Below are 17836 nucleotides of genomic sequence, written 5' to 3'. Positions count from 1 at the left end.
AGGTCCTCTTCTGTCCAACAATGTTCTGACTCCGGCTCCCTCTCTTTGTGCGGTGCCATCGCTGACGTTCAAGTGACAGCTCAAGTGACGCCACCGCACAGTGCCTGAAAAATACCAGATTCATGCAAATTCTATGAACCAACAAATACCGTATTTTCCGGACTATAATACAAAAAAAGAAAAAATGGAGGGGGCCTGGAAAGTGCGCTTGTAACCGGACAAAAGATCTCTCCAAGTAAATGGTTGACACAAATTTTATTGGTAGCAGTAATATTGGATATTACTGCTACCAATAAAATTTGTGTCAACCATTTACTTGGAGAGATCTTTTGTCCGGTTACAAGCGCACTTTCCAGGCCCCCTCCATTTTTTCTTTTTTTGTATTATTTACTTCACGGTATCTTTGGCTACCGGTCTTTCGGAGTGCCCAAAAGTTGCTGCAGTAACCCAAGATCAAAACCTCCGTAACATCAAGGATCCTTCCCCATACTGGATATTTATTTATTACCGCTTGTACCCAAGTGGTTATCAGGTGAGCAACCAATTTTCTCACCACAGTCGGTACATTTGTCTCTACGTTATTACGCGAGGCGCCGTCCTCCTTCGTTGTCGTTTTTGTTTCTCTTTCTCTTTCCGGACTATAAGGCGCACTTAAAAGCCTTGGATTTCCGTGGAAATCCAAAGTGCGCCTTATAGTCCGGTGCGCCCTATCTATGGCACAGGGCACAGGGCAGCGGACCATACTTACATAGGTCCCCGCTACCGGAGACCGGAGATCTCCAGCGGGAACTGCAGACCACGCGGCATGAACAACTTCTGCCGCGTGGTCTGCAGTTCCCGCTGGAGATCTGCTGTCTCCGGTAGCGGGGACCTATGTAAGTATGGTCCGCTGCCCTCCTCCACCTCCCCCTCACCTTCCCCGCGTTCCCCGTCGCGTCTCGGCGTCGCGTCCCGTCGGGTCTCCGCCACGCCCCCGGACCTCCGCCACGCCCCCGGACCCCGCGCCTTATAGTCCGATGCACCTTATATATGTAATTATTACATATATAAGGCGCATCGGACTAATGCGCCTTATAGTCCTGTGCGGCTTATAAGCCGCAAAATACGGTACTGTAAATACTAGTTAATAAACTAAGTTTTTCAGCACAAAAAACCCACTTCGGCTTAGACACGAGTGTATAAAAAAAAATAAACTTTCATATTCATCTCCCGATGCTCCCCGCGGCTCCTCTTGCTTCTTCTCTCGTAATAGAGCGGGCAGAGATGTGCCATGTGCTTTGGCTGCCACTGCAAACTATGATGCCGCTGCTGGGGGAGGCTGCATTGGGAATTTCATTACTGGGCGAGTCTGCATGGGACATTTCATTACTGGGGGAGGCTGCATGGGGCATTTCATTACTGGGGGAGGCTGCATGGGACATTTCATTACTGGGGGAGGCTGCATGGGGCATTTCATTACTGGGGAGGCTGCATGGGGCATTTCATTACTGGGGAGGCTGCACGGGGCATATCATTACTGGGGGAGGCTGCATGGGGAATTTCATTAATGGGTGAGGCTACATGGGGCATTTCATTACTGGGGGAGGCTGCATGGGACATTTTATTACTGGGGGAGGCTGTGACCAATGCATTTCACACCCTCACACCCTAGGTTTATACTCAAGTCAATAAGTTTTCCCAGCTATTTGTGGTAAAATTAGGGGCCTCACCTTACACTCTGGTTGGCTTATACTCAAGTATCTACAGTAAATTCGCTCATCTCTAATAAAGATGTCCTCTCTCTTGATACAGTGTACTGAGAATAATATATATAAAAGCAGCAGCTCTTCTTCCAAGTTTGATTAAAAAAAAAAGAACAATAACAGATTAAATTAAAGGAGAAAGGTTCATAAGGCGGAAATATTGATTTTGTTCTTATTGGAATGGATTGAAAGCCATTTTGTCTCCGACGTACCGTCTATCCCAAAGGGATTCAGTGTACAAAGTGACTATGAAACTCATCAGAAAAATGACAACGGTCATCCTTCCAAGGATCTGCTTTTACAGATCAGTGAAAAAAGAAAAAAATAAAACTGCCTTTTCACACCCTTTTAAAGGGATACTTTGGGTATGAGTTATCCTTTCTAGCACAAAACTTACCAATTTACCCCCAAAGTCTTTAGCAAATGAGCTGAGAAGAGCTACAGTGAGCCTGTGCTGAGTCAAGCTGAGGGTGACTTTTCTCTGCTCATTTGCAAATAACTTAAGGTGATTTTTGTATAGGTAAAAGGGCAGGAGTTAACATAAAAAAGTGTAAAAGATAGTAACAGATAGTGCAGTTTCCAGGTGATTTACTCAACAGGGCAAACCTTTTAAAAATTTCCAGACCCCCCACCTAATACCCACTGTTGTGATAACAATAAAGTATATATGTTGTCCCAACAAATTACTAATAACAATTATAACATAAACAGCCCCCCACTCTAATTAAAAATATTAAATACAATGGGGAAAATTTACTTACCTGGTCCTGTCGCGATCCCCGATACGGACGGTCCGACGAAGTGCTCCGAGTTCCTGCATCCGTTGCTTCCCTGCCGCGGTCTGCCGGAGTTCACCTTCTTCTTCCCGGTGCTTGTAAGAGCGTGTCTTGCGACACAATTCTAAATGTTAAATCTCGCGCATAATCCCAATCCATCGGGTTGTCCAACGGCCCGCCCCCTGATTTGTGTCGCGTGCTAGCCTGCGCGGATACGCCAAAATCCAATTGCGTTTGACACAATTCCCATTGCGATGCGGCGCAAAATGTGCTCTGTGGACCCTTAGTAAATGAGCCCCAATGTTTCCAGATGTATTATAGTGCATGTGTTGTCATCCCATTTTTTTGCATAGCAGCAAAACTCATCTCAATATATAAATACAGCACCAAGCTATGTATGTACAGCATCAGAACTGAGCCAGGTCTCTATACATAAATACATAAATAGAGTAGCATAGCCGAGCTGCATACACTGCAACACAGTACTAGAACTGAGCTACATACAAAATACATCACCAGTTGCAGGGTCCTTATTTATGCATATATGCAGTATGCAAAATGATTTAAACACAGGGGCGTAACTTGAGGGGGTGCAGAGGTTGCCGTCACACCAGGGCCCAAGAGGTCTAGGGGGCCCTTATGGTGTCACTTTCCCATATTAAAAGACTATTACTATAAACCATACATTATAGTTGGGGGCCTGGCACAGACTTTGCACTGGGGCCCATCAGCTTCAAGTTATGGCCAGGGAACTAATAGAACCCTCTCAACCCAAGCAGTTATTAACACATGGCAGAGTACATCTACCTTTTTGATGGGGAAGGGGGGTCTCCCTATATCATGAAGTTTAAACAACCTATTAGGCTTACCTAAGGGATGATCGATCCTCAAACTGGCTCCCAGCCCAGGTTTTACTAGGCGACAAGCTAGTCTGCGACATTCTACAGGATGGATTCTTCCCCTCCTACTCCCACATCCAACAGCTAATTCCCAAAATCAACTTCCGATGGTACTCCCAGTACTTTAATGCTACAGAAAATATGCCCAGGTTCTTCAAATATCAGGAGACCATTGTTTTTTAGGTGGTTAGTGTTAGTTTACGATTTATCTTTCAAAATGTTATGCAAATGTATGAATGCATAATTTTACTTTTGTCTTTTTCTCACATTTATTGTAAAAATATGTCCGCCCCTTTATTTAGAGGGGGCATGTTTACACAAATGTATGTGTGTGTTTTTTCTTATGCCAGAAAATGCTAAAATTAATAAAAAGGCCTATAGTAAAAGCCACATCCCACACGTTTGGTTACCTTGTCGGAACCTTGATTTATCCCCACTCATGGATTCTTCTGGGGCATTGCGGGTGAAACCTACGTTCGGGCAAGGAAGCCATGCAAGCGAGATGTGGTTTTTACTATAGTATAGGCCTTTTTTATAATTACAGGCGGTCTACTTAAGAACACTCGACTTACATACAACCCCTAGTTACAAACGGATCTCTGGATATTGGAATTTATTGTACTTTAGTCCTAGGCTACAATAAACAGCTATAACAATTATCACAGGCGTCTGTAATGAAGCTTTAGTGTTAATGTTGATTCTTATGACAACTCAACATTTTTAAAATCCAATTGTCACAGAGACCAAAAAAGTTCTGGCTGGGATTACAATGATAACATATACAGTTCCGACTTACCTACAAATTCAACTTAAGAACAAACCTACAGACCCTATCTTGTATGTAACCCGGGGACTGCCTGTACTTGTAGTAAGTAGAGCCAATAAAGTGCATTCATTTTTTTCCTATATGGTAGTACTGTGCTATGTGCGTTCATTATTCCTGATAGAGATGCCCTAGTGGAGGGGACTTTACAGGGAGAACTGTTGGGAATCGGACAATGTAGCAGGAGCAAATATAAGAAGAAAAGCTGCATCAGAACTTAGTACAAATCATAGTACCAGTAATATAGCTGTATGAGACTCCAACCACATCATAACCACTATGACTGCATAATAGCACTTTACCTCCACACCATTAGCACTACATAATGACTAAATAATACCATATTGATATGGAATAAAAATCAATGCACACATTTAAAGCAAATGAAAAAAGGCCAAATCCTTTGCAGACCATACAAGTGATTAGAGTATAATTATATGTAATGATTTATGGTTTATGCCTCTACTTCACTTTTTGCTGTCTATTTTTATAACTTTTTATTCAACCCACTCAATATTTATAGTGCTCTATACAGAGGTGTAACTAGGAGAGGCTAGGAGAGCAAATTTCTGCATGTCTCCCCCCTTCCCCTTAACAAAAAAAAAATATATATATATATATTTGTTCAGACACATTTATACGATCACACACATTTATACACTCATATATTCACACATTTCTATACTCATATACCCATACAAACATGTATACACTTATATGCACACATTTATGTACTCATAAAAAATTATATACTAATACATACAGTAAATACAAACTCATACAGTATATACAGACATACAGCATATACACAGTATATAGTACATACAGATTTTATACATACATATAGTATATATATCATATACTTATACATACAATATACACTCACCGTATAGAGACATAGACAATATTCTAACTTTCAGACAGCTTAATAAATCTGCCCCATTGTGTTGCAAGACAATGCACTTACATTCACCATGAAGAAGAAGGTGAACTCTGTCGGACCTGAGCGGGGAAGCGACACGTGCAGGATATCGGGCGCACAATCTAAGTGAATCACGGCAGGGTGCATTCTCATCGGATGATGCACTTTCGGGGAACTTCGTTGGACAGCTAAGTAAATGTGCCCCATTGTGTCCCTAAAACACCACAGTCATAGCAATGTCCCACTCACTACTCCTATATATTGTAAACCCCTTACAAGTCGCCACACCGTGCCCTCAAATATAATAATAATAACTCCTTTATATAGCGCACACAGCGCTACACAGAGCTTGCCAAATCAGTCCCTGTCCCCATGGGGCTCACAATCTAATCAACGTACCAGTATGTTTTGGAGTGTGCCACCATGCTTTTCTGTGACTCTTTCATATGAATTTAATGAATTTTAATACCTCCCTTGCTATGCAGTGCCTCTAAACAGGGCCTTGCCTATATACCTCTTCTAGATCCCTCCTTGCTATATCCATGTTGACATTATAAAAATATAAAACTACATCCATTATCCCACATTCCCCCTGTAGCGCTACCGCTAGCACTATGGAGGTAGTGCAAAAATTTAAATACTAGGCTCCATGAGGTGTTTGGGTGACATAGCCTGAGCTCCCTAGGGAAATTTGCATAACTTTTAATACTCTAATGTTATTATAAAAGAAGTCCTCATTATTAGGACTCATCTACCATCAGTAAACTAAATGTCCTTTAACCCCTTCCCGACATTTGACGTAATAGTACTGCATCGCGGGAGGTGCGTTCCCGCAAAATGCAGTACTATTACGTCATGCTTCTGGCACCGGCTCCTGAACGGAGCCGGCGCCAGAAGCTGCAGGTGTCAGCTATATATTATAGCCGACACCTGCCTCTAACACCCGCGATCGGAGGGGCATTTCAGAGGAATCGGACCCCCCCGCGGCGCTTACCGGGGGGGGGGGTCCGCTGCTCCGATCGCAGCCCCGGGACTGCCGGTGCCCGGGGCTGCGCGATCCTCCTGCCGGGAGCCGGGTCCTGCCTTCTGACAGGACCCGGCTGTAACACACTGAGCATGCGCAGCATGTTCAGTGTGTTACATTACACAGTGTAATACATCTGTATTACACTGTGTAATGTGAAGAAGAGCTTGAACAAGTGATCAGTGGATCACTTGTTCAAGCTAACCTGTAAAAGTTAATAAAAATGTTAAAAACACTACATAAAATAATTTTTTAATAAAAATAATTAATTAAATAAAGTTAGAGTCCCCTAAACACAAATATTCCCTATACACATGCAATAAAGTGAAAAAACCACAAAATCGCCAAAAACCCACACATATTTGGTATCGCCGCGTCCGTAACAATCCGTACAATAACTCAGAAACATTATTGGACCCGCTCGGTGAACGCCGTAAAAACAAAACCCGAAAAACACGCCAAAAATGTACATTTTTCATAAAATCTCTACACAAAAATGTTCTAAAAAGTGATCAAAAAAAGTTATGTGTGCAAAAATGGTACCACTGAAAAGAACAACTCAACACGTAAAAAATAAGCCCTAAACTAGCTCTGTCAACCAAAAAATATTAAAGTTACGTCTCCGAAAAGATGGCGATGCAAAAACAAATGAGATTTCCTCTATATTAGTTTTTATCCAGTAAAATTGTCAAAATAAATGAAAAACTATATAAATGAGGTATCACCGTAATTGTAGTGACCTATAGAATGAAGATAATATAATTTTTTTTAGTGTACGGTGTACGACCCCCAAAAAATACGAAAAGAAAGTAAACCAAAATTGACAATTTTCTTTTCACCCATACATTGAAGAGTTAATAAAATCTCATCAATAAGCTAATGACCCACTAAAATGAAGTATTTGTAAAGTGCATCTCATGTCGCAGAAAATAAGCCCTTATATGTCCAAATTGCCAAAAAAATAAAGATTGTATAGCCAATAAAAAGTGACAATGCATAATCTGCTCTGAATGGCGCAGCTTCCCTTCGATGCCCTGGCATGTGCCCATACAGCAGGTTACCACCACATATGGGGTATTATTATACACGGAAGAGATTGGGTATCAAATTTTGTGGAGCGTTTTGGTATTTTATCCACTGAGAATTTGTACATTTTTTGAAAAACATATTAATTTAGCCAAAAAAATTTTACTTTCAAAATTGCATCCGATTTTGTTTTAACCCCTGTAAAACAATTAAAGGGTTAACAAACTTCATAAAAGTTGTTTCACGTACGTTGAGGGGCGTAGTTTCTATAATGGGGTAATTTATGGGGTTTACTTTTATTTAGGTCTCTCAAAGTGATTTGAAACCTGAGCAGGTCCCTCAATAGCAGGATTTTGCGTTTTTTATGAAAATGTGAAAAAACGCACCTAATGTTCAAAGCCCCATAACATCCTACAAAAATAAGAGTATGCATAAAAAACCATGTCCACATAAAGTAGACATTTAGTGAATGTTAGTTATTACGTTTTTTTGCAGTTATGACTATGTATGGAAAAAGTAGAACATTTTGAAGTTCAAAAATCAAAAATTTTTCCAAATTTTCACCAAATATCTGATTTTCTCATAAATAAATGCAAAACATACCACCAAAATTTTTCAAATAACCTGAAGTACGATGTGTCACGAGAAAACAATTTTAAAATCACTTGGATATGTTAAAGCGTTCCGAAGTTATAACCACTTATAGTGACACAGGGCAGATTTGAAAAAATGGGCCGTGTCAGGAAGGTGAAAAGTGGCTTCAGCGTTAAGGGGTTAAATCTTCCCAATTTTTGCAGCAAGTGAAATAAAGGTATAACTAGGCAAACCTAAGTGTTCATTGTAAAACTCCTCATTAGAGTCAACTTGGATTACAGTATTTTTCGGACTATAAGGCACCCCAGAGTATAAGTCGCATCTATAAATGCCTGCTAAAATGTCTAGGTTCATATATAAGGCGCACCTGATTATAAGGATGAATGACCAGCAGGTGGCAGACCTGTGCACAGTTCAAGGCAGCTGTTGTCTGTAAGTATGGTTCATATATAAGGCGCACTGGACTATAAGGCGCACCTTTGATTTCTGAGAAAATCAAAGGATTTTTTGTGCGCCTTATAGTCCGAAAAATACGGTACTGTATTTTTGGTATTTAGGGGCATATTCTAGGCATGCCATTGAATATTACATGGTCCTTATGCACTTTATATCGTCTAGTTACAACTATTTATGTACTCATGTATACTGCAGTGTATAAGTGGTTAAGACTTGAAGACATTTTGGTGTCGTATAATCTCAGCTTTCTCCTGAAAAGATTGTTCCCGTTTCATAGCACATATTGATTCTTTTGCAGGAATAGCGGCATCAATGTTTAATACTACTCGCTGCATGGCAAAGGACATAAGAAAAAGAAGGGAATGCAATAAATAAACATACGCTGTGCATATTATTTTGCTGATGGCGTCTGCATTGTGAAGATTTTACACCAGACATAAAGTCGAGGCACAGAACAAAATCTTTTTTTATTTATTTATTTAAATGACATAGAGAATCCATGAACTGGTTCATTTATCACTAAGGCAAGGAACTGAGAGCCGAAATAGTTTGGGCCTTAAAAGGGAAAAAATGCATATATTTTTTTTTATATCTCACTGTATCCAAGTGCTGCCAAGCTTTTTGGCAGTTTAGAGAGATTTATGACCAGTGAAAGCGTAGTTATACAGTATGAGTCTAAGAGCAGTCCTGACTTTACTTTAAGAATTATGACTGTTATATCACTTCCGGCAAATGACTTGTAATTTGATGCTGAATCTGTATTCAGTTCCAGTAGTTTGTGTCTAACTGGTACTTCAATTATTGATCATGGAAGCTTTTTCTCTGATTACAAGATTTTTACTTGATTTGGGGAACAGAGGACTACAGATAAACTACAGCGGAAAATAAAACATTGACCACTATTATCTGTATGAGTGCTCTACGCAGGGTTAACATTTTGGGCCATGATTTAAGTATACCTAACTTTTTGGTCAGAATAAAGTGTCATATAACATTCTGGTTATTGTTTGACTTGCATTCTTCAGAGTTCTGGACGTTCTATGTCTTATTCTTATTGTCTCAAAGCTAGTCTTTGGAGACTAGCTGTCATGATGTCTCCCATACAATGCACACAAGGCCCTCATTTATTGTGCAGAGTGCGCCCGATTCATGAAGACCAGCGCACAGTCTTCAAGAATCTAACTCACCCTGTGGGCGCACAAGGTGCTTGGACTTAATGTACCACTTTTCTCTGGTGCACTGAGATTAACCGTACTGCAGCACAATTATGTCTGAATACACACCAGAACGCCCTTTTAGGTGTACAGTATTGTGTTGTACATAGTACATAGTGCAGCCAAGACACAATACCGGTACATACATACATACATGTACACATTGAGTTGTACATTGTACATAGTGAAGTCAAGACACAATATCGGTGCAGACACTTCATAAATACATGTGCAAGCAGTTTGCACATGTATTTAGGTGCAGTCTATACCAGAATATTGGCGCAGATTGCTTGATAAATGTGGGCCTTAGGGTTCTTTCACATGGCTGTCTGCGGGACGTACATGCGGCCGCAAATTTGCGGCTGCATGTACGTCCCCATAGACAGCAATAGGTGCACGGCGGTGATACGGCACCGATTCGGGCCGCACACTCACAGAAAGATAGAGCATGCTCTATCTTTGGGTACATTCACACAGCGGTATGCCCGCCGTGCGGGCATACCGCCGTGTGCTGGAGAGGAGGAGGAGGCGGCCCCTCCTCCCTCCATAGAGAATAGCGGCACACGGCCGCATACACGCCAAAAGATAGAGCATGCTCTATCTTTTTGCGGTGTGCGGGCCGGATCGGTGCCACACATGTGTGGCACCGCATCTGCGCCGCGCCGCTATTGCCGTCTATGGGGACGTACATGCGGCCGCAAATTTGCGGCCGCATGTACGTCCCCGCAGACGGCCATGTGAATGTGCCCTTTCTGTGAGTGTGCGGCCGTGCGCCACTGTTTTCTATGGAGGGGAGAGGGGCCTCCTTCTCTCCAGCACACGGCGGTATGCCCGCACGGCGGGCATACCTCGTGTGAATGAACCCTTAGTATTAGATAGAAATCTTCCTGTTAGCTGCATCAGTCTGTAAATCTGTGTCTTTCAATCCTCTACCTTGTTATTTGTTATTGCAGTCTTGAAAACTGTTTGTTTTAATTTATTTTGTTTTTTGTTTTGTATTATTTGATAGGCTTTATGAAGGCAAAGAGCAGACAGAATTTGAAGAGTCGATGAGAAAACTTTTTGAATCTATTAATAACCTCATGAAGTGTGAGCACAAAACAACAATCTTACTACAGGTTTGTGTCTTTTTTATTTCATTAGTAGAAAAAAATAGCTATTTTTGTGGTATTTTTTCTTTCACACATAGTTATGTATTAACAACATTTAATGTGAAGCAAGGACTGGACATGGCACAAAAAGACAAAATGCAGACATAATGCAGCAAATGATAGAACGGGGCTTGGCGACAACAGCATAGCAGAATTGTCAAACCAGCAGTAGCAAAGGAATCGGCACATAAGTTCCAGATCTAGATAGTTGGAAACACAGAAGTAGGAACCAGGACTAGTCTTTAGATACAACCAGAAAACAACAGGGCAGCAAGCAGCAGATCTCCGATGGGACCAGGACACCCCAGCAAAGCAGATAGAGTTTGTCTTAGACAGAAGGAGAAGAATCTAGGATCAATGCCCAATAAAAGGTTCTGGATGTAACTATGAGACAACAGAATGTGCCTTGTAAAACTATCTAAATCAGAGATTAAAGTGACATCACAAGCCTGAAAAAGTGGTTGTAGCATTCACCTGAGCATTGTGGAGCCTCACTCAACTATTCCACTGGAGTCAGTCCTCCAACAATTTAGTATTCGCGGCCTAGTGAATTGATTTGAGGTTCCCTTCCATTGCCGTCTATGATTCTCAAATGTTCTAAAAAAAAAATAAGGCCACAATTTGAAAAAAAGTGACAGGTGAAAAAATGCTTAGAAAATAAATGCTCCTTATGCTCAATAATAGCCAGAAAAAAAATCTCTATCCCATTTAATACTATGATCCTGTGTCCACAGAGATCCTTATAGGTTAATGACTGTTAAATATCTATAAAGATAGCGCTGCTCACACTATATCATAAATGACCAGATCTCACACTGTAGGAAGGCATAATGCATATTCACAAGGTATCAGGGATTCTACAGGGACTTCTATAACTGTAATGATGCAATAAAACATTGTTATATGGATGAGAACCCATCCTGGGTGCAGTAAAAAGAAATTAAATAAGTCAGCATTTGCTGCATTTTATGAAAAATTGATGAAATATTAAATATAAATGTTTTTTAGAAAGTAACATATTTAAAAATTGATGTTAAAACTGTCAAAGGCATCTGTGAACAAAAAAGTAGTTTATCATTAATATTGAAAAAAAAACATCTTTTAATGGTTATACTCTTTGTATTTATTATTTTCAGGGACCTTCTGAATCTTTTAATGTTTCCAATGAATGCAGTATTAAAATCTATTCACTGTATTTAAAGTCTCAGCAAGCTATTTAGGGATGAAGACATTGCAGGAAATGGATCAGTTATTCTTAATGTCAGAAGACTGGGTACTAGAATAGGAGCTACAAGCACATTTTAGTAAGATAGAGATAAATCTAATATATAAAGCTGAGCCTATGTGTGTGTGTGTATGTATCGATGTAAGTATGTATGTCCGCTAAATGAATCTGCACCGCTGCGTTAATATTTTTACCCCTCGCTTTCCAAAATCCACTTATTACCCAACATAATCAGGAGCCATTGCTGCTGTGGTAGTTGGAAGCCGAGCCATGATTGGTTGTTGCGATAGGGGGAGATTTATCAGAAATGTCTGAGGTAACACTGTTCAAGTTGCCCATGGAAACCAATCAGAGATCAGCTGTAATTTATAAACAGCTGTGGGAAAATAAAGCTTGAGCTCTGATTGGTTGCTATGGATAACTAGAGCAGTTCTGCTCTAAGACACTTCAGATAAATCTCCCCATAGACAATGTGACATTCAGAGACAGAGACAGTCACTGGAATAAGTGTGTCAGAGACGGTCACTGGAATGAGTGTGTCAGAGACGGTCACTGGAATGAGAGTGTCAGAGACAGTCACTGGAATGAGAGTGTCAGAGACAGTCACTGGAATGAGAGTGTCAGAGACAGTCACTGGAATGAGAGTGTCAGAGACAGTCACTGGAATGAGAGTGTCAGAGACAGTCACTGGAATGAGAGTGTCAGAGACAGTCACTGGAATGAGAGTGTCAGAGACAGTCACTGGAATGAGAGTGTCAGAGACAGTCACTGGAATGAGAGTGTCAGAGACAGTCACTGGAATGAGAGTGTCAGAGACAGTCACTGGAATGAGAGTGTCAGAGACAGTCACTGGAATGAGAGTGTCAGAGACAGTCACTGGAATGAGAGTGTCAGAGACAGTCACTGGAATGAGAGTGTCAGAGACAGTCACTGGAATGAGAGTGTCAGAGACAGTCACTGGAATGAGAGTGTCAGAGACAGTCACTGGAATGAGAGTGTCAGAGACAGTCACTGGAATGAGAGTGTCAGAGACAGTCACTGGAATGAGAGTGTCAGAGACAGTCACTGGAATGAGAGTGTCAGAGACAGTCACTGGAATGAGAGTGTCAGAGACAGTCACTGGAATGAGAGTGTCAGAGACAGTCACTGGAATGAGAGTGTCAGAGACAGTCACTGGAATGAGAGTGTCAGAGACAGTCACTGGAATGAGAGTGTCAGAGACAGTCACTGGAATGAGAGTGTCAGAGACAGTCACTGGAATGAGAGTGTCAGAGACAGTCACTGGAATGAGAGTGTCAGAGACAGTCACTGGAATGAGAGTGTCAGAGACAGTCACTGGAATGAGAGTGTCAGAGACAGTCACTGGAATGAGAGTGTCAGAGACAGTCACTGGAATGAGAGTGTCAGAGACAGTCACTGGAATGAGAGTGTCAGAGACAGTCACTGGAATGAGAGTGTCAGAGACAGTCACTGGAATGAGAGTGTCAGAGACAGTCACTGGAATGAGAGTGTCAGAGACAGTCACTGGAATGAGAGTGTCAGAGACAGTCACTGGAATGAGAGTGTCAGAGACAGTCACTGGAATGAGAGTGTCAGAGACAGTCACTGGAATGAGAGTGTCAGAGACAGTCACTGGAATGAGAGTGTCAGAGACAGTCACTGGAATGAGAGTGTCAGAGACAGTCACTGGAATGAGGCTGCCAGAGAGGGACAGTCACTGGAATGAGGCTGCCAGAGAGGGGCAGTCACTGGAATGAGGCTGCCAGAGAGGGGCAGTCACTGGAATGAGGCTGCCAGAGAGGGGCAGTCACTGGAATGAGGCTGCCAGAGAGGGGCAGTCACTGGAATGAGGCTGCCAGAGAGGGGCAGTCACTGGAATGAGGCTGCCAGAGAGGGGCAGTCACTGGAATGAGGCTGCCAGAGAGGGGCAGTCACTGGAATGAGGCTGCCAGAGAGGGGCAGTCACTGGAATGAGGCTGCCAGAGAGGGGCAGTCACTGGAATGAGGCTGCCAGAGAGGGGCAGTCACTGGAATGAGGCTGCCAGAGAGGGGCAGTCACTGGAATGAGGCTGCCAGAGAGGGGCAGTCACTGGAATGAGGCTGCCAGAGAGGGGCAGTCACTGGAATGAGGCTGCCAGAGAGGGGCAGTCACTGGAATGAGGCTGCCAGAGAGGGGCAGTCACTGGAATGAGGCTGCCAGAGAGGGGCAGTCACTGGAATGAGGCTGCCAGAGAGGGGCAGTCACTGGAATGAGGCTGCCAGAGAGGGGCAGTCACTGGAATGAGGCTGCCAGAGAGGGGCAGTCACTGGAATGAGGCTGCCAGAGAGGGGCAGTCACTGGAATGAGGCTGCCAGAGAGGGGCAGTCACTGGAATGAGGCTGCCAGAGAGGGGCAGTCACTGGAATGAGGCTGCCAGAGAGGGGCAGTCACTGGAATGAGGCTGCCAGAGAGGGGCAGTCACTGGAATGAGGCTGCCAGAGAGGGGCAGTCACTGGAATGAGGCTGCCAGAGAGGGGCAGTCACTGGAATGAGGCTGCCAGAGAGGGGCAGTCACTGGAATGAGGCTGCCAGAGAGGGGCAGTCACTGGAATGAGGCTGCCAGAGAGGGGCAGTCACTGGAATGAGGCTGCCAGAGAGGGGCAGTCACTGGAATGAGGCTGCCAGAGAGGGGCAGTCACTGGAATGAGGCTGCCAGAGAGGGGCAGTCACTGGAATGAGGCTGCCAGAGAGGGGCAGTCACTGGAATGAGGCTGCCAGAGAGGGGCAGTCACTGGAATGAGGCTGCCAGAGAGGGGCAGTCACTGGAATGAGGCTGCCAGAGAGGGGCAGTCACTGGAATGAGGCTGCCAGAGAGGGGCAGTCACTGGAATGAGGCTGCCAGAGACGGGCAGTCACTGGAATGAGGCTGCCAGAGACGGGCAGTCACTGGAATGAGGCTGCCAGAGACGGGCAGTCACTGAAAGACTGCCAGAGACGGGCAGTCACTGAAAGACTGCCAGAGACGGACAGTCACTGAAAGAGATGGTCAGAGACAGTCACTCATAGAGATGGTCAGAGGCAGAGAAAGTCAGACGGTCAAAAAATTTATAAAAAAGGGACAGTCAGTGACAGAGACAGTCTGAGACTGTCTATAGATACATATAAAATATTTTTTGTCAACCCATTCTATTTTATTATAGCTAAAAGCAGTTAGTTACTATCACGGGAAATACTGGGGGCTACAGCTAGTCTATTAGATAGAAAAAAAAGTTTTGCAAGCTTGTGCGCCAGATTGTAAATGTTTACATCATCTTTGTACACATTTAAAAAAAAAAAACAGAAATGTAGTTAAAACGGATACAAAAGTTCATCGGTTCCATCTGTTCCTCAAGGGTGGTTTCACATTCAGGCAGTGATTCTTCCCTGAAGTTATTTATGAACACCAATAGATTTGTTTTTATTTCCTGGCTTCAGTGATTTGCCTTACCGAACCATTCTTCTCAATGGGCTTTTTCATACTTTATTTTTTTTTCACTGATCCAATGTTGTCACTGACCACTGATCAGTGAAAAAATACTGAAGTCTGAAAAAGCCCTTTGAAAAGAATGGTTCAGTAAGGCATCAGTGAAAAATCAGTGAAGCAAGGAAGAGAAAACCAATCTGTCTTTGTGAGAAATCACTGATGTAAAATAAACGCCCTTAGGATTCCATCTTTTGGATTTATTTTTTTCCCTTTTAATGAAGGTTAAGGAACAACTTGCTGCATTGGATGGATTGGACAACTGGTGAACAAAATGAAATTTGTTGCCAACACTTCAGATTACTTTTGCAATTTCTCAGTGTACTCTTAGTGACTCATATCACATTGTGAGCAGTTGCCAGGAAACAGGAAACTGATTGCTGTGTAGTCTGATATGATTGTATCCTCCTTGTTTAATTACATAGTAAAGAAGTGTAATAGCGCCAGCATGAGATGAGGCATATAGTTCCTGAGCCAAAGATATATATGCTACTGCTTCCATGTCTAATTTGCTTGCAATTTATATGACTGGTATTAAGGGCATAACTACGAGAGGCTAAACCTCATAGCAGACTTCTGCATTGCGTCCCGCTTCCCATTAAAAAAACGTAAAAAAAATATTCTTATACACACATATAGCACATACACATAAAACACACATGTATACAGTATTAACACACCATGTACACACATACAGTATATATATATATTACCAGAGCACCTCCATAGTGTAACAGAGTTACACAGTGCATGAGCACTAACCCCCCCCCCCACCCTCTGAAACTTCCTCTGCTGCAGCTAGTTCAGGCAGAGGGTGGGGTGAAGTGCAGAGGGGCATGGTGAGGCATTACAGCCTGTGCAAGGAGGACCACTGGAAACACCCCCAGAGCCCTTCCGGCTCATTAGTGTAATTTTAAAATTTGATTTCAGAAGGAATGAGGCCATGGATAACAAAAAAAAGAGGATTACCACAGTCACTGTGCCAGTCACAAGTGCTCCTGGTTTATTATGCTTCATTTTGATGGTAGATTTCATTTAAGCTGCAACAAATACTGACCATTTCCAAACACGTAGAAGTTTGTATATTTTATTAAAGATCTGTTTTAAGGAAGATATTCAGTGCCCCTAAATTAGTTACGGCTATAATAAAGTGTGATGTGTGAGCATGTCCTAATTATATTCATTGTTATATCCTGCTGTATCAAAAAGCCAGATGAAGCAGAAATTATATAGCAGAGCACAGTCGGTGAACTGCAATCACATACTGCTGTTTGGACAGATATTAAGGTACTCGACCAAGAAATATATTAAGAAATTTTCTTGGCCAGTATAAATTGTTTAATTTCTTGTTCTTTACACCGATACTATCCAGTGCGGTAAAGAATGATTCAATTTCTTCTTCCTGCACAATGAATATAATACTTTTTTATTCTAAGAAAAACACTGAAGACATTTATTCTTAAAGGAGCCAAGAGGCCATCGTGGCACATAAGATAGAGCAGAAACTAACCACTCTTTGCAATACACCATGCTTCATAAGTAAAGGACATCTACCACCAGGATGAAGGATTGAAAACCAAGCACACTGACATACTGGTGTGTGTCCCCTCTGGCAGGATCTGCTCTTTTAACTTCTTATGTCCAGGTTTTTACAAAAAAACACTTTTAGCCTGAGGGGCTCCAGGCTCTATTAACATCTATGGAACCTGGAGCACGTCAGGCTAATTTACATAATATTTTAAGCATTTTTCTTAAAAACATGGGCATAAAAGGCTTAAAGAAGAGCTGATCCTGCCAGAGGGGGTATATACCAGTATGTCAGTGTGTTTTGTTTACAATCCTTCATCCTGGTGGTAGATGCCCATTAAGCTAGGTTCTACATCATTCACACAAAGCCATCTGTCTTAGGAGAGGAGCACAATGGGTAAAATTGCTTGTATAATGCTCCAACCATTCTTTACTAGATTTCAGAATAAATACATAATGCCACCGCCAACCTACCAATGCTACCATCTATATGTAAAGAATTCCAGTTGCATGGGCATGCAGGAAAATGTCTTTTCTGATATATGTGGTTATCATTTTATTTCTCACTATGTAAAATATTAGAAAGCATATTTTTCTGGCATCTCCACAATGGCACTTGACAGGGAGGATAAAACAGAAACAGATAAAAGGGACTCCCATTTCCAATGTATTCCAGTTGTTTCCTGTGCCTTTGGAAATCAGGTAGGAGTAGCACCAGTGCGCATGTCTACTGTGTCCTAGCTCTGGCATTGAGAGGGCTTTTGCAGGGATTGGGGAATTTAGAGTACCTTCTTTGTCATTTGCATCCAGTGTTTAGGTTCGGCCACGTGACATGTTGTCTGGTTGGTGTCCGATCAGTTTATCTGAAAAACTGATGATTGGCCATAGGTGATTGGGTCTGGGTTGCAGGGCAGGACCCAAACCAAAATGTTTGGTCTGCTCATCTCTACTTGTGAC

General features: G+C 42.3%; 1 protein-coding gene across 2 annotated transcripts in view; it reads left to right on the top strand.

Annotated features, from left to right (window-relative positions):
* Positions 1 to 17836, top strand: part of DOCK2 (dedicator of cytokinesis 2) — a 471688-nt gene that overhangs the window by 157764 nt on the left and 296088 nt on the right. For both annotated transcript variants that reach the window (XM_072145916.1, XM_072145917.1), the window contains exon 23: positions 10486 to 10594. In XM_072145916.1, the coding sequence (XP_072002017.1) occupies positions 10486 to 10594 (109 nt within the window). The remainder of the gene's footprint in view (positions 1 to 10485; positions 10595 to 17836) is intronic.

This window comes from Engystomops pustulosus, chromosome 4, assembly GCF_040894005.1.
Source record: "Engystomops pustulosus chromosome 4, aEngPut4.maternal, whole genome shotgun sequence".
Classification (NCBI taxonomy): domain Eukaryota; kingdom Metazoa; phylum Chordata; class Amphibia; order Anura; family Leptodactylidae; genus Engystomops; species Engystomops pustulosus.
The sequence above is the reverse complement of the archived record's forward strand: the minus strand, read 5'-3'. Positions and strand labels throughout refer to the sequence as shown.